The following is a 25,852-nucleotide window of genomic DNA, read 5'->3' on the forward strand; positions in this document are numbered from 1 at the left end:
AACACATGTTGTGTTGCATGCCTCGGCTCAACCATAAACTGATCAACTTCCTTCCCTGGATCCATGACCACAATTGCTTTCCGGTCACCCTGACTAGGTGCACCCTCTGACACTGAAACATATCATGTTGTGGCAATCTTGACTACTCCCTCTACCACTTAGTTGCTTTAGATTGGTTACCATGGGAGTGGCCATGGAATTGCAGTCCATCATCCCAAATTTCTTAAGGATCATAATAATATACTTCCTTTGACTAAGGAAGATGTCAACCGACTTCTACCACACTTCTAGTCCCAAGAAGCAATGTATCTAACTAAGATCCTTCATCTCAAACTCAGAGGTCAACTCCCTTTAACACTAAAGCAGGGTTGCCTGCTCCCTCTATCATGGAAGAAAATCTTGTTGCCATCGCTGCTCCCTTTGTCATGTGAGTTCTTCTACTCCTATCAGAAACAAGTCATATAATAGCAAGATCAACCAAGACTCATAAGATATCCATCAATCTGAGAATACCATTCCTGAGGTTCGTATAAAGTTTTCTTCAGTCCGTAGAAATGAGATTCCCTCTCATGGACCTCAAATACCTAAGGTAGCTCTATGTGCACTTCTTCCTTAATTACTCCATTCAAGAAGGTTGTCTTTACATCCATCTGATGTAACCTCCAACAAAAGCAACAAAAATAATAGTTCTAATAGAAATGTACTTGACAATTGGAGCAAGGGTCTCTTCATAGTCCTCTTCCTCTTTCTGGGAGAATCCTCATGAATCTCGCTTTGTACTTCTCTATGTTGCCATATATTGCATACTTGATCTCGTAGATCCACTTGGAAATCACCATTGACTTCCCTTCAACACAATTTTCTCCATCATGGCATTCTTCAAATTTGTTGGCCTACCTGCTCCCTCTAAAAGCTAGCAGCTCTTCCAGTCATCTAGCATGGTTCTAGATGTCAATACAATTACTCCCTCTTGAGCACAAATCACTCTAGCTGATTTTATGCTCGATCTTGGGAGAACCCTCTTGTCACAAACTTTTCTTCATTCTTCCCGATGCTTCCATTTGCTACCAGAGCCTAAGAAATCTTCACGATGTACCTGCAAACCTCATTAGGAGGCCACAAAAGAAACAATTATAGCCAAGCACAAGATACAACAACAAGAGGTTGACCCGAAAATAAAGCAATAATCAAGGAAGAAGGATATAAGGTACTTCTCTTTTGAGGATTGTAGGGAATTGTCAACTCCCTCTTGATCTTTGCCTTCTTGCAAAAATCATTGAAATTCATCCACAAACTCATCATCAACATGTTGCTTTCCTTTCCTTCCTTGCATGAAATGTATGAGCTAGGATTTCTGCATTCAATGGATTCATTGATTCTCGGTCTAGCTCTAGGGTTTTATCCCCAAACCCTAGGGATTTCTTCAAATCATTCCTAGGGTTTACAAAACCCTAAGTCAAATAGCTCTTCTGAGAAGGGGTCATCTTTATATGAGAGAGCCTCTCCATAGCTCCCTCTGGCTTTTGAGTGACTTTCAATCTGTTTTGGCAAGACCCCGGCAACATATCTCAACAAACATCAACAACATATACAAGACATCTCTTACGCATACATGAGCAACAAATTGTCCCTTTCTAAACAAATTTCAACTTTGTCCTTGAAGTTGCCCAACCAGGCGTAAATGTGAGTTTTCGTCTAAGATTAAACTTGGCCTTGTTATGTTTTCTAGAGTTCTGTTCAACCCTATCCCTCATGTTATCAATTGATCAAGGATGTTTCATCTCGGTCAAACTACCAGTATCAGTCCAATCAAATGTATCAAGTTCAATGATCAATATAGCCTCTGTAAGGCTAGTTCTCTACCTCTTTTATTGTCCAGCATTGTAAAGAGACAATTGTTGAAGAATGAAGGGCACTGGTGTTTGTTAGGATTCTTCACTGCTTGATAACAATTGGTGATGCACTTTTACAATTATCTTAGCATGATCTTCTTCTTCTTATTATAGTGTGTGTTTCATCAAACTGCTATCAAAATAAAAAAGACAAGAACACAAATGTTGGCTCTCTGTTAGGGCCAAAACCTCTCTCTCTTAGGGAGGAAAACCCTTCAGTAAGTTTCTCTTATTGAACCTTCTTATTGACTAATGCCAAACCCTAGACCCTTGACTAGGATGTCATCTAAGCACAAGTCAAGTCCTTCCTCTTTTCTGCACCATGTTCCCCAACACATAGACTTCCTTCTTCCGGCACTTTGCTCCCCAGCACTCCGTCCTTTTTCTTCGTAGCTTTGTCTAGAGATAGACCTTGGTTATGTTAGCTTCTTGATGAGATATTCTTCTTCATTTCTTCTTTCACTTAAGGAATCATCCTTCTCTTGATCCAACGAGACTCTTCTTGAGATAGGTCTGCATAACTTGATGTGACTGAACAACAGCCTTGTTTTGCCACATATGGTAGGAACCCTAGAGAATTAGGGTCCTTTTCCTTCACTAGGCTTGGGAGTCCTTGTAGACTTGATTTCTCACCCAAACAATGATATTTCATGGATTGTTCTCTAGCTGTTGTTATGCCGCAAACTTACCCTCCTCTTCTTCGCACATGTGACTGTTTCTAGCCCTAGAAACAGTCCTCTTCACTTCGGCCTTCTTCCTCCTTCCTTCACTTGTCTTGGAGACCCTTTAGATTAGGCTTTTCCCTCACTTTCTTGGCTACTGTATTTGGTTGATTTTAGAGATTGACGAAGGACGTCGAGGGGGAGTGGACAACCTCTATATATAGAGGATTGTCCCTCCTTTAGGCCGACTTGACTGTTTCTTCATCATTTCCATCGTTTACCTTCCTTTTGGAGGATGTTGTTGCATGGAGAGGACTTGCACTTGTCTTGGAGGTATTCCTTTAACCTTATACAATATTATACATAATGTAACATGCCCTCTAAGGGTCTTACATAAATACATTGACACTTTGACTTCCTAGAAGCACTTAAACATGTGCTTGACCTACTTCAATGAGCAAGAAACTCATTGACAAATAATATAAAAAAAAAAAAAATCTCTTTTCTTGAATAAATACAAATGTCAAAATTACATTTATGAAGACCGAACCTAGCTACACTTTCTTCAACACTCCTTCTTAACTAGGGAGGTATTGATAAATCATTACAAGGTGTTTGGTTAATTTTCAATATTGAAGAATTCACATAAGAGAAGTTGGATTGGCAATCCATCTGTTATAGCATCATAGTGACCAAAATTTTTCCACAGCAAGGCCTTGACTGACAACTCTATCTCTCAATAGATCAGAGCACAATGTTGGCAAGACCAATGACTTATAGACACCTTAGTCATTGTCTCTAAAGGAACATACCCACCCGGGTGTTCATCGTGTATGACTTTCTAGGACTATTCTTATCTTGGGTTCCTAGCCCTCAAAGAATATCGGTCCTCTTGCCTACTCTTGTCTTGGATGCCCTACACATCCTCAAAGAGTATCGGAGGCCAGATGATTACCCAATCCTCCCATTCTTTCTTCCCAAGTGAACACAAGAATGTTGTGTCTATCACTTCCTCTCAATTGAGGAAGACATGCCCAAGTATCTTCTGACAAGGTACTTGTCCAAGTTCCTTTGTAATTGGGAACTTGTTATAACTCCCTCTTAGCTAGGGACTTGTCCATTCATCAACAACTTCTTCTTCGTGGGTCCTCCAACTGCTTGATCTCCTTCCTTCCTTTGATGTCATGAAGTCTTTGGTTGAACTTCTTCCTGGTAGGGCACCATCCATCGATCACTTTCCTTCTTGGTTTGTCATGTCATTGCTTCCTTCGTGGAAAGTGGCTTTTTTGTCATATATCAGGTTCTCTAGTCATCTGGTTATTTCTTGTCATCTTGTTTATGCTTCGGGCTACTCTTCACACGGATGCTTCTTTTTACTTGTTTGTTCCCATGCTTTGATCTAGTAGCCTTTCATGACTTCATCTTGATATTGCTTCAACATTAAATGGTACTTTTGCTAAATGGCTTCTTCATCATGACATCTTTGTAGAGTAGAATCAGTTATCTACACCTTTCATATCTCCAAGGCCTTCACAGGTGTCAAGGGTCCTTTGATCTTTCTCTTCCTTTGTCAGAGTTGTCATGCCTTCTTTCAGGAGATGTCTTCAAAGTATCTTGTCATATAGTGATTCTTGGTGATCATGGTGTTCTTCACATGCTTGATCTCTTTCTTCACTTGCTTCTTTCAGATAGATTGGTCAACCACCTTATGCTCCTTGTGAGAGCACTTCTTCATTGCTTGCTTCTAGGACTAGTCAACATTCCTTCTCCACTTGCTTGTAGTTAGCAATCTTATACTCCTTATGTGAGTATTTCTTTTGTTGACCTTTATTGCATTGTAGTACATGCCTTTGAGCATGTCATTGGTGAAAGAGATTCGTTCATACTTGATCATGTCATAGAACTATTCCCATGACTCAATAATATACATATAATAACATGACTAAACTTGATGCAAACATACCTCATCTTGATTCTCCTTTGATCATCTTAGCTTCATTTGGTTGTCCTTGGTGTGGCCCTTCTTACTTCATCTTAGCTTGCCTACATACCATCCTTTTCTTGAATCCCATGAATGGGATTCCCAATGAGACATCTGCCTTTGTTTATAAATCTTCTTTTGAAGATTCCATCATAGGATCTTGAAGACCATTACCCTGTAAATGCTTCTTTCCTTTTGATGATGGAGGTCTTCTAAGATTCTTAATCATGATCAATTTTCTTTAATTGTAGATGAGGTCCTATACTAGGTATGCTCCTTCTACATGAATATCTTGAGCTATATCTACCATGCTCCTATATTCTAGAAGATATTTCCAACCATGTATTTTGTTTTATTTGTAGGAATTTGCAAGTTAAGTTCCTCAGATAGAACACCAAAGGACACCGCTTACAAACAGATCACAGATCAATACACCAATATTCTTGACGTGGTTAAAACCCTCAAAGAGGGAAACAGTCCACGAGCTCAGCCAACGCGATCACTTTAGGCAATTTATTAATGTAAAAGAAAGAAAATTTATATAAGCTTCTCTCATGAACAATCACCTAACAAAAGACCCTCCATGCTCTTTAAATAGAGATCATGGACCAATCGGGTGTTAAGCCACGGATCAAGTGTCGGTAATACCGAAAAGAGAATGAACCATCAGATCACTTCATGTCTAGAACATATCGTGACCATCGAATTGTAAGTTACAAAAAGAACATAATAAAGAAACACACTTTACCTCACTATACACTAGACCAAGTTATACTTAATTATTTCCTGTGTCGGAATATCCTAACATTCCCCCTTAAGAACAACTTGGGATAGGATTGAAGGATGTGCAAAGATGACACAATAGAAGAAGGAAGGACGCATTAGAACCTATCCCCCCTTACTGACAACTTCCTGAACTCCAACCATAAATCGAAGTTTAGTAAACTTCGCCTCTATGAGAGACTTTGTAAAGATGTCTACAACTTGATCATCGGTTGAACAATTTTTCACTTCAAGAACATGGTCATGAATAAGCTTTCCGATGAAGTGGATGTGTAGTTCAATCTGTTTGTTGTGCTGATGTTGGACTGGATCTTTGCATAGTTGAATGGCACTTTGATTATCACACCAAAGTGTAGTCGGATGTTGTTGCTGAAAACCAAACTCTGATAGGATCTGACGAAGCCACATGGCTTCCTTACTAGCTTCAACGGCGCCACGATACTCTGCTTCTGCTAAAGAAAGAGAAATGGCACTTTGTTTCTTGCAAACCCATGTAATAGGTCTAGAACCAAAAGTGAAGACATCACCTGCAGTAGACTTCCGATCATCAGGGTCACCAGCCCAATCAGAAAGAGTGAAACCAACCAATAGAGGATATGCTTCTACACTGTAATGAATCCCAAACTAAATTGTACCTTGAACATAACGAAGTATTCTTTTAGCTGCTTTCCAATGACTTTCATGTCGGTTTTGCATAAACCGAGCAATAAGGCCAACAACAAAGGAAAGGTCAGGAGGGGTATGGGTCAGATTCAAAAGTTTTCCAGCAAGTTGATGGTATAAGGTAGCATCAACTTCAGGGGAAGTACAAGTGACTGAAAGTTTGGCTCCGTACTAAAAGGGAGAAGGGGATGGTTTATAGTCTTCCATGTGAAAGTGTTGTAGAAGATCACAGGAATACTTGGACTAGGAAAAGGAAATACCTTTTTTGGATTGCAAGACTTGAAGACCAAGAAAATAATGCAAGTGTCCTATGTCTATCATTTCAAACTTCTTTTTAAGGCTCGACTTCACATGGTTTATAAGGTTGGGATCACTACCGGTAAGGATAAGATCATCAACATAAAGAACAAGAATGATAAGAGACTTACCCACTTTCTTGGTGTAGAGTCTAGACAGTATTGTCAGAATGACACCTAGAAAAGCCAGTATCTAAAAGAAAGCTATCCATTTTGGCATACCAAGCCCGAGGAGCTTGCTTGAGACCATAAAGGGATTTCTTAAGCCGACATACAAGGTTGGAGTCTGTTTGTATAAAGCCAGGAGGTTGTTCCATATAGATTTCTTCATACAAGTCCCCATGCAAGAAGGCGGATTTAACATCCATCTGATGGACTTCCCATTTGAAAGAGGCAGCAAGGGAAAGAACAAGGCAGATAGAGTTCATTTTGGCAACAGGGGAGAAGGTGTCAGTATAGTCAATGCCTTCGACTTGTGAAAAACCCTTAGCAACAAGACGAGCCTTATATTTATCAACTTTTCCATCTAGTCCAAACTTGTTGCTGTAAACCCATTTGCATCTAACAAGTTTCCATCCCTTTGGAAGAGGAACAAGGTCCCATGTATCATTTGCCAATAATGAATGATATTCTTCATTCGTAGCTGCGTCCGAATCTAGATGGCCTGAAGCTTCTGCAAAGGTGTCAGAATCATAACTCGTTGAAGCTTGAGCCAGTAAAGAAGAGGCTCTATCAAATTGAGAACGTGTACAACACTGATCTGTAGGATCACCTGCAAGAGCACCTGCTGCATCCCGAGTAGCGCAGAGTCGCAGACCCATTTTGGAAGTTGAGGAGCTGAAGGAGGATCCCGAGAAGGAGGGAGAGGATTTTCATCCTCGTTGTCATCATCTGAATAAGGAATATTTTCAAAAGTATAAGGGATAGAGAGAGGTGGCACATCCGCCGAACTAGGCTCGTAGGTCGATATATTTTCAACAAACTTTACATCTCTTTTAATTATAACATTTTTTGATTTAGCTTGAAGAAGTTTATATCCTTTGACATCTTCAGAATATCCAACAAAAATACATTTTTCACTCTTAGGTTGTAAGGCTTTATGTTTCTCATCTAGAATATGGGCCCAAGCTTCACTTGGAATATGGGTCCATGCTTCACTTCCAAAAACACGAAAGTGACTTCATCTGGTTTAATTGAGCTCCATGCTTTTTCTGGAGTGATATTCTTTAAAACCTTAGTAGGAGTGTGATTTACTATGTAATTTGCACAGTTAATTGCTTCTGCCCAAAAATTAAGACTAAGTCCTTTAGATTGAAGCATACAATTAGCCATTTCCTTTAAGGAGTGATTCTTCCTTTCAACTACACCATTTTGTTGTGAAGTATATAGAACAGTATGTTGCAATTGAATTCCATGCTCAATGCAAAAGTTGATGAATTTGTTGTTAACATATTCTCTGCCATTATCAGATCTTAGCTTAAGAATTTGATGTCCAGATTGTTTATCAACAAAGGCCTTAAAGGCCAAGAACATGTTAAAGACTTCACTCTTGAGTTTTAAGAAGTATACCCAAGTGCGTCTGGAGAAATCATCAATGAAAGTTAAGAAATACTTGTAGCCAGAGAATGAAGCAACTGGAAGTGGACCACATAAATCACTATGCACAAGCTATAAAGGGGCTGAGGGATGCCAAGAGGCACGTTTTTCAAAACTATCCCAATGATGCTTTCCGAGTACACATATGGAACAAACACCATCTTTGCAAGATACCATAGGAAGACATGTCACCATATTTTCTTTACATAGATTTTGAAGGGAGCGAAAGTTTAAATGACCAAATTGCTCATGCCAAAGTTTGCTCACTTCATCATTATGAGCAACAAATACCAAGGGAAGAGTTGATGACCCAAAGTTGTTAAACTTATATAACCTTAGAATCATCAACAATGCCAATAGCCAAAATCTGTCTAGTATCTCTTAGGTCCTTAATTACAACATCATGAAGTGAAAATTCAACAGTTTTACCTTCACCTGAATGAGTTATCTGATATACAGATAGAAGGTTGCAAGATAAGGTAGGAACACATAGTACCTCAATAAATTGACCATTGTCTAGATGAATGGTTCCAGTACCTAAAACACTAAGAGATCTATCTTCACCAACATAAATATTTTTGGTGTTACAATCATTTAAAGAAGAAAACGTGGCTTTGTTTTTGGCCATGTGATAAGAAGCTCCAAAATCAATGAGCCACTCATGACAATGAGAAGAAGAAGATACATTTAATGCATAACCAGACCGAGATGCTTGACAACCACATGCAAAAAGTGTTATTTCTGAAGACGAAGTTGAAATTGAAGAGTGCTCCAAATGGATGTTATGATTCTTCATCGCTGCTTCCAAGGATTCCATCTTCTTAAAGCATTTGGATTCTAAGTGGCCATCACGATTACAAAAGTTGCAATGTCTATCAGTCTTCTTCCCTTTGTTTTTATTTGCTTTATCATTTTGTTGAATTGATTTTTCATTTTGAGACTGAAATTGCTTAGGACCCTTGTTTGGTTTAGGACCATTCTTTTTAGGATGCTTCTTCTTAGGATTCTTGGAATTTGGTTGTCGCTGGGCTGCTAAGGCCTTCTTAGAAGAATTTTTAGTATTGAGAAGACCAAGATGTAAGAGTTTTTCTTGTTCTCTTATTAAAGAATCACAAAAGGCATCAAAAGAGGGGGACTTGTACTCTTGCCCTTGAGAAATAAAGGCTTCTCTAGTATAAGGCTAAGGGTCTTGAACTTGGACAAAAAATCTTCAATGGAAGAAAAATTATTGGGGTCCAACGTAATCAACTAATTTTCAAGTTGATGGGCTCTAATTTCATTTTTAATTCCAAAAGCTTTATTGAGTTGTTTCATTGCTTCATCGAGGGTTCTGTGATATGGAATCTAAGGTATGGAGAAATAGACATTCCTATCAACCCACGTGCTTGATCTTGCTTATTTTCCCATTTGGCTTGCTTATCTTCATCTTTATGCTTAGACTCTTGGCCTGAGGCTATTGTATAAATACCTTTACTTCTAAGTAAATCCACAATGTAGGATAGCCATTGGAAGTAGTTGGTGCTGTCAAGAATAACTAGGCATGGACCTTCCATTTTAAAAGAAACTGAAGTTGTAGATGTTGAAACTAAGTGTTCCAATCGAAAGATCTCGAAAAATCAAGCCGATTAAAAAAAACGGCCCTGAAAACGACTTCCGGATGAAGAAGTTATGGCTTTTTGAAGAAAAGTTGTTGAAGATGCTGATGAACTACGTGAATGTTGGGAAGTGAATTATAATGATATATTTAAAAAAAAAACACCCCCTTTCCAAACTTAATCTAATTAGCTCACTTTAAAAAAAAGATTACTTTATGTGTCCTACTTTTATAAATAAGTGAAAGTCACTTTTACAATGATACTTTATGAACTATCCACTAAATTGTAACTTAAATAAAAGATAAAGTGACTTTAGAATTATAAGTGACTCACTTTTTTTAGAATTATAAGTGATTCACTTTTTATAATGGGTGAGAACACTTTCACATAAAGTAACTTTAAAACATAAGTTACATGTGTTTTTTGAAAAAGCAACTCAACAAAAAGAAAGACTTGAACCCAAGACCTCTATTCTCATAAAGTAACTTTGGACCAAGTGAGCTAGTTTAAAAGGTTAGTAATTTTCAGAAATGAGGAAGGGGTTTTTTTTTTTGCTCACTGAAGCATTGGAGTGCGTGCTTACTTGGAAAACCCCTTTTTTGCCTACAAAACAAAAAACAACCACACAACCCAAAACGAACAAGAAAAAGTAATCCAAGCCTTCCAGCTTAAAGTTATATTTAACTGAAAACTAAATCTTTTCCTCGTTGTTTCTGATTTTCCGAGATCGCACTAAGGCGCCACGGAAAAAACATACATATGAGAAAAATCCTTCCTTTCTGTTTTTGGTTTGCCCAAATCACACAGAGTCGCGAGGCAAAGAGCATATGCAGAAATGAAAGGTATAGATCCAGTAATAAAAACTTATAAAGGACTATAAACCGAAATAAACAGAGAGATAAATAACTATAACTGCAAATAAACACTGTATACCTCCAGATCTTAAAAATGACGTAGCTAGGGCTACCGGAAACTATTTCGCTTGAAACAAAAGGGGTTCCCCATTGGAACAGATGTTCCTAACACAATAGAGCAGTCCTCTCAGCCCGAAAGCGGACAAAAATAGTAGATCTAGGAAACAACAGTCGGATGCAGTTGTACTGGCTTCAGATTTGGATCACCAATGGATGCGGCCCTCGAATAGCTCTGATACCATGTAGGAATTTACAGGGTAAGTTCCTCAAATAAAACACCAAAGGACACCGCTCACAAACAGATCACAGATCAATACACCAGTGTTCTTCACGTGGTTAAAACCCTCAGAGGGAAACAGTCCACCCCTGAGCCAACACGGCCATTTCAGGAAATTTAATAATGTAAAAGAAAGAAATTTTACATAAGCTTCTCTCATGAATGGTAACCTAACAAATGACCCTCTATGCTCTTTAAATAGAGATCATGGAACAATTGGGTGTTAAGCCACAGATCAAGTGTCGGTAATACCGATGAAAGAATGCACCATTGGATCACTTCATGTCTAGAACATATCGTGACCGTTGGATTGTAAGTTACAAAAAGTACATACTAAAGAAACACACTTTACCTAACTATACACTAGACCAAGTTATACTTAATTATTTCCTATGTGTCAGAATATCCTAACACTATTTATAAATGCTCTTTCTGAATGAGTATTTTGAACTCTATGTACATCACGCTTCTAGATTCTAGAAGATGTTTCTAGCCATGCAATTTTATTTTATTCCTACATGCTCCTATACCACTCAAAACTTTGAAAGAAGACCTTAAGTAAACAAGTAGACTTATTCATAGTAGAGATCCAGAGGATCTTCCTTCTTTTGCTTCTTGTCTTCTTCGTTAATTTCTTGAGTCACATGAGCTTCTTCCGTTTTTCTTTTGTTGTTGTTGTCCTTCTTTAGTTTAGGACAATTCCTTTTGTAGTGTCCATATCCTTGGCATCCATAGCATTAGATTTTGGACATATCTTTGTTGTTTTTCTTCATGGACCAAATTTGCCAAATTTTCCCTTTCTCTTGGCCATGGTAGCAAATACTTGCTCCTTTGATCCCACATTCTCTTTTGCTTTGAGTCTTGTTTCCTCTATCTTGCATAGCGACCACATTTCACTTAGTGGGGTGGCTTCCTTCTTTGCATATATGCTTGATGTGAAGTTACCCCAATCCTCAAATAAAGCATTGAGTACTTGAAGTCGATCCCTCATCTCAGAGATCTTCATGAAGTAGGGAGCTATTCCTTCCTTTGATATCTTCATCTTGTACAATTCATTTCGTAGAGATATCACTTCTCCAGTTGTGCTTACCAAGAATAGCTCTACTAGTTTATCATAGATTTCTTTTGATGTTTCAAGATTAGAGACATAAGGAATGAGAGAGTCTTTGATGGATTTTATTAGAATCCTTTGAGCTCTTGTCTCAGCCTTATTGTACTTGGCTAGCGCTTGAGTTTGTTCCTTAGTAGGGGTAGTGATATTCCCTTTGATGTGTTCTAGGAGTTCATTCTCCTTGAGAGGTAAATCAGTCCTCTTCTTCCATGCAAGTAAGTTATTGGTTCCTACCAATTTGTTGCTTTCCTTGCAAAAAGACATTGATGTATATTTAGAAGGGGGCATATACTTACTTGATAGATTTTGAGATGTAGTAGACTTGCTTTCTCCTTGAAGACTTGCCTTCCTTAGATCTTGATGTTCTTCAATTTGCTCTCTCCAAGTGCACTTGCTTGATGACTTGTAGCTTGATGTAGGTCCTTATTTGATCTGCTCTTCTTGTAGGTGCCTTTGTGTAAGGCTCTTCTTCTTGCTTTGTAGTCTTCCTTGATGAATGTTAGATGGTAGACCTTCTTGTCCTTGATGTGATAGAGACTTCTTGGCTAGATGCTTCAACTTTTGTAGATGTTCTTCCTTGATGAGTGTTCTTGAGATTCCCTTTCCTTGATGTGTCACCTTAGCTCCGATACCATGTTGAAGAATGAAGGGCACTAGTGTTTGTTAAGATTCTTCACTGCTTGATAACAATTTGTAATGCACTTTTACAATTATCTTAGCATGATCTTCTTCTTCTTATTATAGTGTGTGTTTCATCAAACTGCTATCAAAATCAAAAAGACAAGAACACAAATATGGGCTCTTTGCCAAGGCCAAAACCTCTCTCTCTTAGAGAGGAAACCCTTCGGTAAGTTTCTCTTATTGAAGCTTCTTATTGACTAATTCCAAACCCTAGACCCTTGACTAGGATGTCCTCCGAGCACAAATCAAGTCCTTCCTCTTTTCTACACTATGTTCCCAGACACTTAGACTTCCTTCTTCTAGCACTTTGCTCCCCAGCACTTCGTCCTTTTTCTTCATAGCTTTGTCTAGAGATAGACCTTGGTTATGTCAGCTTCTTGATGAGATATTCTTCTTCCTCTCTTCGAGATGTTCTTTCACTTAAGAAGACATCCTTTGTTGAAATTTGATGACTAAAAAAAAAGTTCCATGCAAGCCCAACCCGGTTTTAATTTCACTTTATCACTCCCATTCAGTTAAATGCCCTTTCCCATAAATATACATTCAACATATAGAATTCTGGAAATGAAATTTTCAGATTAAAACACATGGGACTGTCAACACATGCTGAAAATAAATATGGACATAACCAGACCAGCAACACACATAAAAATACACAAAGATTTTTGGTCAACTTAGACCCAGGCAAAACCCCTTCAATCTTCTCCGGGGAAAACCTGTTAGAGAGCTCTTCAAATTTATTTATCTTTCAAGTTCAGGAAAAATACATTTGCAGACAAAACAAAACAACAAAATACAACTTATATCTTCAGCTCAAAACTCCTTGAAAACTGTGCCCACTTTGCCTCGATTTTCGTGCCCACTTGAAGCTGAATATGTACTGTACAGACTTCCGTACCACTGTACGGATTTTTTTTCATTTTTTCAATACTTCTCTTGAACGTCATGTAGCTCACATCATTCAGTGTTGTTTGTACTATACCTTTTGTTGCCTTTTATGCCTTGATTTCCATGCCCAGCTTTGCCCAGAAATCACTCCTTCAGCTTGCTGCAACAAATTTCTCCTTCAGAACTTTTCTCCAACTCTCAGCCTCCTTTCTCCAATTTGTTCATGAAGAATGAATGCAGTCTCTCTTTTCTTTTCCCCCTTTTGTTTCCCTAAATGACTTTTGGGCAACCCTAAGATCTAATGGCTCAGATTCATTTAGATCAAGGGATGAGAATAAATGTGCATTTAATTCTCACTTTCTATTTTTTAACTCACCCATTAAATAAAGTACCCACATTGTACTTTATGTCTAAAGTCACTTTTCACTTTATAATTTAACATTGACTTTACCACTTATAAAGTCACTTTCACTTTATAAAGTCACACTTAGGAAAAGAATTATTTTGGACACTTTTCCCTAGGTAGAGACTAACCCATGGGAAACCACTTGTCCAAGGTACATTAAAAATCAACATCCTTCTCTTGATCCAGCGAGATTCTTCTTGAGATAGGTCTGCGAACATGATGTGACTGAACAACAACCCTAGTTTTGCCATGTATGGTAGGAACCCTAAAGAATTAGGGTCCTTTTCCTTCGCTAGAGATATAGACTTCTTCGCTAGGCTTGGGAGTCCTTGTAGACTTGATTTCTCACCCAAACAATGATATTTCATGGACTGTTCTCTAGCTGTTGTTATGCCGCAGACTTACCCTCCACTTCTTTGTACATGTGACTGTTTCTAGCCCTAGATACAGTCCTTTTCACTTCGGTCTTCTTCCTCCTTTCTTCGCTTGTCTTGGAGACCCTTTAGACTAGGCTTTTCCCTCACTTTCTCGGCTACTTTATTTTGCTGATTTCAGAGATTGATGGAGGACATTGAGGGGGAGTGGACAGCCTCTATATATAGAGGATTGTCCCTCCTTTAGGCCGACATTAGGCCGACATGATGTCTTTAGGCTGACTTGATTGTTTCTTCATCATTTTCATCGTTTAGCTTCCTTTTGGAGGACATTGTTGCATGGAGAGGACTTGCACTTGAATTGGAGGTATTCCTTTGACCTTATACAATATTATACATAGCGTAACATGCCCTCTAAGGGTCTTACATAAATACATTGACACTCTAACTTCCTAGAAGCACTTAAACATGTGTTGGACCTACTTCAATGAGCAAGAAACTCATTGACAAATAATATACAAATATTTTCTCTTTTCTTGAATAAATACAAATGTCAAAATTACATTTATGAAGACTGAACCTAGTTACACTTTCTTCAACAACAATAGCCTCCAACTACCATGTCAACAAACACAAAATATTACATTTACAAATCTCCAATAAAGAAAGCTCCATGAAAGTAAGATGTCTCTTCTTATTTCTCTTATATCGACAGTACAAATTTAAATTATGGACTTGAAATTCTTCAACAAGACATGCAACAATAGACCTCTGGCTCAACAATACGCCATAAACAACAACTCCTCATTTACTGTGCAAGCATAGTATTGCAACAATGCATCCTCAGCTAAATACTGTCTTACACTGCCCTAGTTCTATCATTGATTTTGCCTTAACAGAATCCATCAACTCAACAACCTTTTGCATGAAACATTAGTTCTGGCCACGATGGCTTCTCCATAGACTTGGGACACCACTTTACTTTCTGGTCACTAATTTGAGGCTTCTCGGCCTCCTAAGGTCACTCATCCCCCTTGTTCTTCCTGTGGCCTTCCTCAGATAGACTGCAGCCTAGTTCTGAGGCCTTTCGACCCTTATAAGAAATGAACTAAGGTCTTTCGATCCATAACTAGGGCTTCGACCCATTTCCAATATCACAAATAAACTCAGACATAATACAGACAGAAAAACACTTGCTTACATCCAGCAGATCTCAACTTCTTTGTGATTGCAATTCAAGGATGAATGCCTCATACATCAACAAGTATCTTTGTTGGATGTAGAGGGATAGTCAAGACAAATTTGCCAAAAACTTGGTCTTTTCAAGTCTCTTTAATGGTTGCTCTTTAACCTTACTTGAAACCATGTTGATTTTTTACAATCTACTATTTTGATAATTACTTTCCAATGATTTCTTAATTAGTCCTTCTTGTGTCACATTCATCATTAAACAACTATACATAGAAAATCTCAACAGCAAAACAATAACGATAGTAGGATCATGAAGAGACAACCAAACACAAGAGACACGCAACTTTACCCCGAGAAAACCCTATCTAGGGAAAAACCCAACAACCTTTTCTTAGTAGAATTTGTTCAATTCAACAAGAGATACAATCTATTTTCCAATCAAATTAGGTCAAACAAGACCATCAACTACCACAAGTCAAACCTGGTCAAACTTTCCAAAAATAACCTTAGTCAACCTACGGTCAATTGCCTAGACAACCTCAATGATCCTGCTGTCAACTGCCCAGAAATAGGCTCAGTGAGCTTGTGGTCAACTACCTAGAAATAGGCTCAGTGATCCTACGGTCAACTGTCCAGACACAAGCCAAATTTTGGCCTTCTGCTGCTGCCCAAAAACTTGGTCTGCTCCCCATAGACTCTTCCTCAGAAAATCTTGACTTCCTTCTTAAACTCCTTTGCATGTGTGAACAAAAGATTAGACGCTTCTTGTGATGATCTGAATTGCTCTTGAAGTGATGAGGTCGAGTGCAATATATAGTGATTGAGGTGCCCGAATTGGTGTCTTGTCACTGAGCCAACTTGTACCGTTTGGAGAGTCGAATTGACTTTTGGAGGCAAAAGTAAATTCAAATTTAAATTTTAAATTCCCTCGTTATTTTTACTTTTAGGGCTGACTTAAGTTCAAATTTGTATTTTTCATTTTATTTTTCTTTTGTGGGCTAATACAATTAATGAATACCGACCACAACTACCAAAATTCAACAACATCTTTTCAAAGCCACTTTCACGATCTTTCAATCATTCAAAGCCCCCCCAACAACTGAAAGCTCATCACGAGCCTACTAGATCCTTGTGAGGTAAGATGTTATGGCCTCTGATTTGTTCATCCTGATGCTATTTAATTTTTTATGCAACACTACCTCCATGTTTTTGTTTTTGCTCTAATAAAGACTAGTTAGGGCTACCCACATCTAATGTGTTGTATCCTTCCCTCACATGTGAGGAATTATGTGATCCCTCACACCATCACAAATTATACCCATCACTTTCAAATCCTTCTGATTGTGCTCGACTGCTTGGTTTGGATCAGAAGGAACTTGGATATCTGTGTTCACAAAATTCCACAAACCATTCATTTTTAAAACTATGGTTAACCACTCCTTCAAGAAATTGAAGTTAGCGACCCCATCCAACCTATCTTCATATTGCAAACTACTTATTGACGCCATCTCACAAATCGACTTAGTAACTTGGCCACAAAACCTCAGCTACAAAATTAAAAATAATTCTACTATCATAAAATGAAGAAAATTGTTGCTGCAAACGCTAGCGATCTCAGATCTCTCTTCAAAGTTCTCTAGAGCTCTGATACCATAATAAATCTCCTAATACCAACCCAGATTGATTTTCCCACAACAATTGTTTATTCTCATAAATTTATTTTATTATACAAATAAATTCCGAATTGTCGAAAAATAAAATCATCGGTATTTTAACTTCTAGAAACTAATATGCAATGGAAATAAAATCAGAGAGAGAGATCAATCACGCATTATAATAGATAAACACCCACAATAATTCTCCTTCATTAATTTATCTAAGGAAAATCAGGGTTTTGATCCACATAGAAATTACAAGGAAATATGCATTTCACTAGAACCTGTAGCTTAGCCCCATTAGAAGAATTCAGCCCTAGGAATTTCGGCCCACTAGAAATTAGCCTCTAAAGAAATTTGACCTGGAGAATTTCGGCCCCCCTCTCACCAACAACTCAGTCCTATGTCTTCCCTTCAAACAACCTCTGCGCCTCAAAAAATTCGGCCCTGGAATCTTTAGCAATTCAGCCTCCTAGAAATGCTCTCAAATCAACTTGCACTCTTCCTCCTCTGCCCTACAATCTAGTTGAGCCTCTTGCTCTAGGGAAAAATCACTCTCCTTGTGTGTCTTCACCTCTCCCTTGGGCTTAATTTATAATTTTCATCAAGCCCAATTCCCTAACCCTAATCTCCTTTCTAGAAGATCTAGGAGATCAACGATTGAGATTATTGCTAAGTCACTTGAATAATTTCATTATTTATCCTTATATATTGACTTAACAGTCCACCATAATTAATTGACTTTAATTATTGTACTTTTCCTATGTTAGACTTAGGAAAGAAGACATAAATCACCTGCTCCATCAAGCAAGCACCTAAAGAGGCAAGAAATAATTTTCTACATGCTAAGACACCAAACCTATGCAGAAGACTTTCCGAAGTTGCCACAAGCTTCAGCAATCTGATGAGATATATATAATTTTGTTTTGATGTGATTTTGTATCATCTTGTTAGGGCTTCTAACTCCAAAGAAATATCATATTTTAGCTAAGTCACATGACACAAGGACACGAGACACGGAGGACACGTAAATACGAGGTATTCAATACGAAACGCAGCGACCTGGATACAGGACACGGGGGACACGTTTTATATATATTTAATTAAAAAAAAAAATATATATATATATATATATATATATATATACCGAAATATAGTTTTTTATCCATATTAAATTGCAGGTTGCAGCTTATCTAATCAAATTAAAATATAATTACTTCTCAAAGTTCATAGTTCACTTTAAAAAAATAAATAGAATCAAAATTTACAACTTACAAGCACATAAGAAACTAAGTAGTAAGTACTTACTACTAATTAATTATTTGATATTAAATCAATTTAGATTTATTTTAACTCTAGATCTACCAAATTTCTAAAAAGATTAAATTTTCTTTTCAATCTTAAAAAAATTAGACATCAAAAATTTAATCAGTTTCAACACTAAATAATTCTGAAGTTAAAATAAACCTAAACTAATATACATTTTTCCATATTTTATGTGAAAAAAGTTACCATTACACCTTATCAAACGAACTTACCTCCACACCATCATTTTAAACTCAAAATTATAAAAATTTTATTTTAAAGAAGTAACACGTATCAGCATAGTTAAACAATTCTAAATATCGCAAACTGTTCATATTTAAGTTGAAAAATTTTACGACTACAACCGAAACCAACCAACTTCCACATGACCCTAAGGACAAAATCACTTCACTTTGATAAAGCTTTACCATTTTCCGGTTGGACACTATAAAGTTAAAACAACCCTTCCAGTTGAACACACCTCTAAACCTCGTAGCCAATGCCGAATTTGATGCCAATTTGTCGTCCAATGAGAAATCTGTGCAGTTGTTCGACTGATCCATCACCTGCCTCGACAATCCAACTGACTCCCCAGCGGTTTCTGATAAGTACCAAATCACATTTTCAATAGCTCTAGGTCTGTACTGTGGTTTTATGATTCTCCATGGGGAATTAGGAGGCCAGCCATTGAAGACTACTATTAAAATTTAAGCATTTGGATCCAAAACAGGAGTTGCAGCCCAAAGAATCCGTGGGTCTTTTTTGAATTCAATGAAATGTTCAGTTTGCTAAATTTCATATGTTTTATTTATTTTTAAGGGAATTTTTGCATTATATAAAAAGTTAATTTATTGAGAAGAAATGTCTAAGATGGGAGAATCTATGACAGCTCCAGACAACCGAAAATAACCCGGGGGCCGGAATAGACCAACGCTTACGCTATAAACCATGTTTTATTTTCAATACGTATTCAAAACATCGAAATACGTTAGGGCAACGTATTTTATGTACGAAATACGCGTATTCAAAATTTATGACACGAATGGAAAACGTCGAATACGTATTCGATTTTTATGACACGTTAAAAATCGTATTGGACACGTATTAGGGCCGTTTTCGTGTCCAATACGTAAAATACGGGACACGGGACCCTAGGGGACGTGTCCTGTGACTTATTTTAGTATTGACATCTGATATACCATTTGACATCTTATATTACAGTTTTGTTTTCATATTTATGTAACAATGTGTTTGTTTGTTATTGATGTTGCTTTAGAAGTTTAAAAAGTTTAAAAAATGACTATTTTGTATTTTTAAAGTTTTCAAATAATTTTTGATATTTTTCTTGAAATTGCTAATAATTTATAATTCAATCCCCAAGAGATAAATTCAAAGTAATATACATGTAACATTGATATAAATATATATCAAACATATTAAGTAGTCATCTGCATAAACAATCATTACCTAGTCTTGTTTCAAATCCCAACAGGTGTAGAGACCTTGTATGTGTGACAGAAGGTGTTTGACCTGTCGGAGTCGGTTTCCCTCTGTCAACAAAGCGGGTTAACATATGTCCAACAAGCCAAATTTGTTTAAGCAGACATTAATAAGATACTTATTATGACTATTACATTAAGGTAATATATATTAAGCCAACCTTGAGGGTTAGCTCAAGCAGTCATGAGCTGGATGTAAGATCTCTCCCCCGAAGATGGGAGTTCATGGGTTTGACTATCTTGATCCCTTCAGAGTCAGGCTCAATATTCAAGGATGATAGTTTACCCTGTTTACCTGATGGATCATGGGGAGCACTCAAAAAGATTTTCCATGAGGTTTTCCTTGGAAAATAAATAAATATATGATTTATTATCTTACCTCTGTTCATTATATTAGAATATGATGGTTTTTTGTTTAGATTTCTAGAAACAATGACTGCTTTAGGCAACTAATACTACATTGACAAAGCAATAACATGTTGCAATCCTTTTTCCAAGGAAAAAAAACGTAACTTTATTTATGAGAATCAAAATTACATTTTGTATATGCTGAACGCATTCGGAAAATACACCTCAGCCAAAGAAAATCCTAGCACAAGGCACGTAAAATAGTTCCCCAGTAGAGAAACTACAATACATCAATGACCCCAGGGACAAAGAGCTAGACTACAAGGCTGAAAACCATGAAAACAAAAAACACGCAGAGAAAAACGTCTGAAACATAACATCTAGAGCCAAAAGGCCCACTTACATAACCTGAGAGTTACAAATAAATCATGGGTCAAAACCCAGACAGAAAACTAAGTCTCAACAAAGCCAACCCATAATGTGCAGGCGTGAAGGGGCACAGGCTGCAAGCAAAAAATAGAGCGCGGCAGGGACCTACTACCAGTGGAGCCAAGAGAAAGCACCACGAAAAATCCACAGCAGACCCCAACCAGAAGAGGGGTAGTGGCAAACCAGCAGGGGAAAGCCCTACAACTGAAGACCTAGGCACACGAAACACAAAGACCACAATGAAACCCATCACCAAGCACTTAGCGAAGGCCGACAAGAGCTCCAACAGATGAAGTAGCGACGACAACGGATAAACTGGAAACCAACAACAAGATACCCACCACGAACCCCCGAAACTTGCCAAATGCACCAGGAGACAGGAGAAGAGTGATACCCAACAACACAAACATGGAGGATAGAAAGGTAGCATGAACCAGAGGGCAAGGCAGCTAGGGTTCCAGCCACTGAGCCCCCTACTCCCTCAATGCCTCTCCTCTAACATGTTGCAATTATATACATAGAATGCTAATTATAATGAATTAATTACAAAAACAGTAAAATACCAAGTCAATAGATAATATCATGTCAAAATACAAGTCTACTCTAAAAATAATAAAGTTTTGATTTACCATTTTCATGAAGAAAGGCAGAAAAGGTTCCAGGTTCTGTATGTGCCTGAGAAAGAACAATTTCTGGCACCCCCATCTTTGATGGATATCTCACAAATTTCTCCTCAAGAACTATTGTTCCTTGTCCTGTACAATGAAATACAAAACTTCAAAATTCAGATTACTCTAAAGATATCTAAATATATAAAAACGAATCACTTAATCTTCAAACATCAACCCAAACATTGCCAAGTGTAAGTACTAAAAACCATTTCTATACCACCATATACCAGTATGTAGCCCATGAAGTGCAGTCATATAATACAACCAAGAACTAACTGATTCTTTCATAATATTCCTCACAAACATACCCAAACCTAACTTAGTTTACAATGTCCATTTTTAGCAGCTCATCACACTACATGAAAGGCATGCAAACAGATTCCAGGAGAGCTTTCTAGATATTCAAATTTGTCAGTCATAATGCTAGTTTAGTTTGCAGAATATTAAATTTCTTAATGTAGATCCATTTAAGTCATGGAGGATGATGTGTCCGACACTTCATTGGGACTTAGGTTGAAGTAATAATGGATATGTTAATGGACTGTTGAATATTATAGAAGATGCAGATTCAATAAGGCTTTACATTTCCAAAGAACAGTTCTGCCACCACCTACTTTTCTCTGGTGGAAGTGACAACAGGTAGATTAAAGAACTTTCAGAGCCATTGTGGTGTGCATTCATTACAATGTTCAAAGAAGAGATATTGCATCTCCTAACCATCTTTAAAGATATTACAAAGCTTGGAAGAGGGTGCTGCACTTCAATTAACATTGGTGCCTGGTAACAGCACCAGATGTTGCACTCTAATTCACAAGTATACTCAGTAGTCTTCAATTTTCTTAAATGTTCTTCTCTAGTAGAATATTTAGAATGACATGTAGAGAGCAGACAAACAAAATAGAGATACATGATTTAGGCAACATATGCATATATGGATACTATCAAATCTAGCAGCAAAACTAAATATGCCCTCAGGGCTCATTATTATCAAAGGGCTGTATCATTTTGTATGCAGGCTTCAAAGGGCTATATATGCACCAAGACTTGGGGCAAATGAAACCCCCACCATGTCTTCTGTGTTGGTTTTCAAAACCCAACATCCAGTATTTAATTCCTAGCAGAAGAATTACTGAATAAACACATAGCTAGGTTCCTAACAAAATAGTCATGCAAGCAAATAATGATCTCAATCACAATGGTACACAGATTTTTGCCCAACATGTTTTTCATTAACAAATCCAAACTTATGTGGGTTCCTGTCTTGGGATAATGGCCGACCTGAGAAAATACATATACAATAACCTAGATCTGATCCAGCAAATCTGCCTTAGATCGATGCTCGATCTCTCCTGCAGGTCTAGATCTCTAGTTTCTCTGCACTCCTCAGACACAACACACCACTAACTAAGATGCCGTTCTCAATCTCGTGTTGATGTTGTGTCTATCTCCTTTCCTCAACCTTGCTTTTATAACTTTACATTGAGCTAAAACCCTGATCCTAACCCTAATCTCAAAGTGATTGACGACTTAGAATAGATCTCGCCTCACTTGAGATCAATGGCTGAGATTAAAACTTATTCACTAAAGTAAATTACTTTACTTTTCCTAAGTTTCTATCAGCTCAATAAGCCAACATATTAATATGTGATTTTTCCTTTTACATAAGCAACTTGCTTACTCTTGAGCAAGTGTTCTAAGGAGAATGTGGGTGACTTATGCACGCCTAAACACAAGGCCTGTTTAGAAGTGCCTGCCCGAGCTACAAAAATCAACACACCCTTTCAGCAAGGGAGGTACTTTGGAAGAACCTCCTCCACCTGGATCTGTCTCCAATCCCAGCACATCATCTGCTACTGTAGTTTGCTCCCTCTGAACTGGAAGAGTTCCCTGCCACCTGCTTTGAAATCTGATTTGAAGACATGTTTCTCCCAACCATGCTCCTGTTAGATTTCCCTAAAACCCAGTAAATTAATTTGCAATTTTTTGTGTAAAAACCATAAATACAATTAACTGCGTTCTGGAAACTTAAATCGCAAATACACTGAATTTTATAACTTAACATGCACAACAAAAAAGAAATTAGAAGACAAACACATCAACACATTTAACACGAGATATGCCCAGGAAACCCCAACTCCTGGGAAAACCAACAATGTTGTGTGTCTTTTATTTTCTCCTTCAACAAAGGAATTTTATTCAAGAATTATAACAAGGGAGAAACTTCCTTTCTACCACAAAAAAGCACTGAATCTACGAAACCTCTACGCAAATCAACTAATTTGCCCACACGTGCGAGCGCAAGTCTCCTTTTTTGTGCGCACATGCTAATTGAAAGACTACGCTAGGGTTGTAAGAGCTTGGCCCTCACTCGATTTCTTTTGCTTGGATGTTGAGTCGTTGCAATCTGCTAAAACCCTCCTCTCTTCCTTCGCTAATCTTAAACACATTACTTGTGCTCAACTGACTTGCCACCAACTCACTCTATCTCCTTTTATAATTTCGATCTCAACCCTAATTTCCCTCTCAACGACTGAGATTAAATCGTGATCAAGGGCTAAGATTAAATTATAAGTTAACTTAGGAATAATTTTTAATTTTTCCGAAGTCTAACTTTAGGAAATAGTTAAATAATTAATATTTTGCTAAAGTGGTTGTCTTGTGGGTTCTTCTGCTAGCCTTAACACCTAGGCAAGCAAAACCCTTACTTCTCTACTCCAATCAACACTCCCTCTTAGAGAGGAAGGTGTTTTGCACTACACCCAACTTCTCTCTGAGGTAAACAAATTTGGTCCCTGGCAAAGCCTTGGTCAAAATGTTTGTTGTCTGCTCCTTTGTTGGTATGTACTAAAGAGAACCTATACTTCTCTGAACAATATTTCTGATGTGGTGATAATGTATATCGATGTGCTTAGAGCGATCATGAAACACTGGATTTTTAGAGAGCTTAATGCAACTCTGATTGTCACAATGGATCACAGTGGGCTCCAACTTTGTCTTGAACAAACCCACGAGAAGCTTCCTCAACTAAATAGCTTCGCACCTTGCCAAACTGGCAACCATGTACTCAGCCTCAGTTGAGCTCAATGCAATTGATCTCTACTTCCAGCTAAATAGAGAAACAATTGCTAATCCTACAATAAATGTGCATCCTGATGTGCTCTTCCTATCTATGGAGATCCCTGCCCAATCTGCATCAATGAAGCCCTCAAGCCTCATCTCATCAACCTATCTATACCACAATATATGCTCTACTGTCCATCTGAGATATCGCAACACATGCTTAGCAACAACCCAATGCGCTCTAGTAGGCCTTACCAAAAACTGGGTCATGAGTTAAATGCAAAACATATGTTTGACCACAAGTTAACCAAATACATTAGTGACCCAATCAACCATCGGTAAAGTGTGGGATCTACTTGTATCCACCTTCCTCCAGTTTGTGATTAGAGGCGTGGTCACGGTCCTGTAATCCTGCATGTGAAATCTTCGCAGAATCTACAGGGCGTACTTGCCTTGTCCCATGAAGATCTCCCCATCACACTGCCAAACGTCCAGTCCAAGGAAATAGTGCATCACCCCCATATCCTTCATCTCAAACTTGCCTGCAAGATCTCTCTTGCACTCCTGGATGAGCTTATCTGCGTTTGTCAAAATCAGATTGTCCACATATAGCACTAGAATAAGCGGCTCACATCTAACAACAATGTAGTAGAGGTTTGGGTTCGCTTCACTCTTAGTGAAGCCCAATCCCTGAAGATAATTGTCTATCCAAGCATACCATGCTCGTGGAGCCCGTATGAGCCCATACATGACTCTCTTGAGTCTGCATATGTGTGTCTCTTCACTGCATGTCTCAAATCCCTCCTGCTGCTCAATATAAATCTCCTCCTCAACAACCCCGTTGAGGAACTGTCTTCACATTCATCTGGTGGATTGTCCACCCCAACTATGCTGCAACAGCTGCAACAACCCTGACAAATGAATATCTGGCAATTGGGGCAAAGGTTTCGTCATAGTCAATCCAATCTACTTGCGAGAAGCCCTTTTCCACGAATCTTGCCTTATACTTCTCGATACTCCCATCAGATCCATGCTTGATCTTGTAGGCCCAACGAGAGACTACCAAAGATTTTCCCTCTGGCCTTGGCACCACTTCCCAGACATCATTCTTCATGATGGAGGCATACTCCTCTACCATGGATTCTTTCCACATTCGTTGAGTGGCTACCTCCAGATAACTTTTAGACTCGAAATCCAACAACTCCACCATAAGTGCCATATATCCTATGTAGCTCTGTGGTTGTCTGCTCTATTGAACTGATGTACTTGGAGCACCAACTTGCTCTAATGCCTCTTGGATCAACTGATCAGCCCATCTCGCTCTCCTTCTCCCAGTGTTGGGAGTCGCTCCTTGAGTGGGCTCCACTCTCTCCTCCAACTATGTGTCCCTCTCGTCCTCATCCAACCCACGCACAACTATGGTCTGAGGTTTTGACTAAGCCTCCTGCTTGGGAGCCTATTGCTCTTCCTGCATAGTAGTGGACTCCTGTTCTAAGGACTCTCTCAAAGCCCTATCCTCCCCAAACTTCACATCTCTTTTGATGATTGCTTTTCTATGTGTTGGAATATACACAT

General features: G+C 38.1%; 1 protein-coding gene across 1 annotated transcript in view; it reads right to left on the reverse strand.

Moving 5' to 3' along the window:
- ATRAD17 (RADIATION SENSITIVE 17) overlaps nucleotides 1-25,852 on the reverse strand; it is a 372,391-nt gene that overhangs the window by 63,015 nt on the left and 283,524 nt on the right. The window contains exon 11 of the mRNA XM_089392953.1: nucleotides 21,176-21,301. Within this exon, the coding sequence (XP_089249079.1) occupies nucleotides 21,176-21,301 (126 nt within the window). The remainder of the gene's footprint in view (nucleotides 1-21,175; nucleotides 21,302-25,852) is intronic.

The sequence above is a fragment of the Pinus tabuliformis genome, chromosome 1_1 (assembly GCF_031772625.1).
Source record: "Pinus tabuliformis cultivar Carrire ecotype Pingquan chromosome 1_1, CPIR1, whole genome shotgun sequence".
Classification (NCBI taxonomy): domain Eukaryota; kingdom Viridiplantae; phylum Streptophyta; class Pinopsida; order Pinales; family Pinaceae; genus Pinus; species Pinus tabuliformis.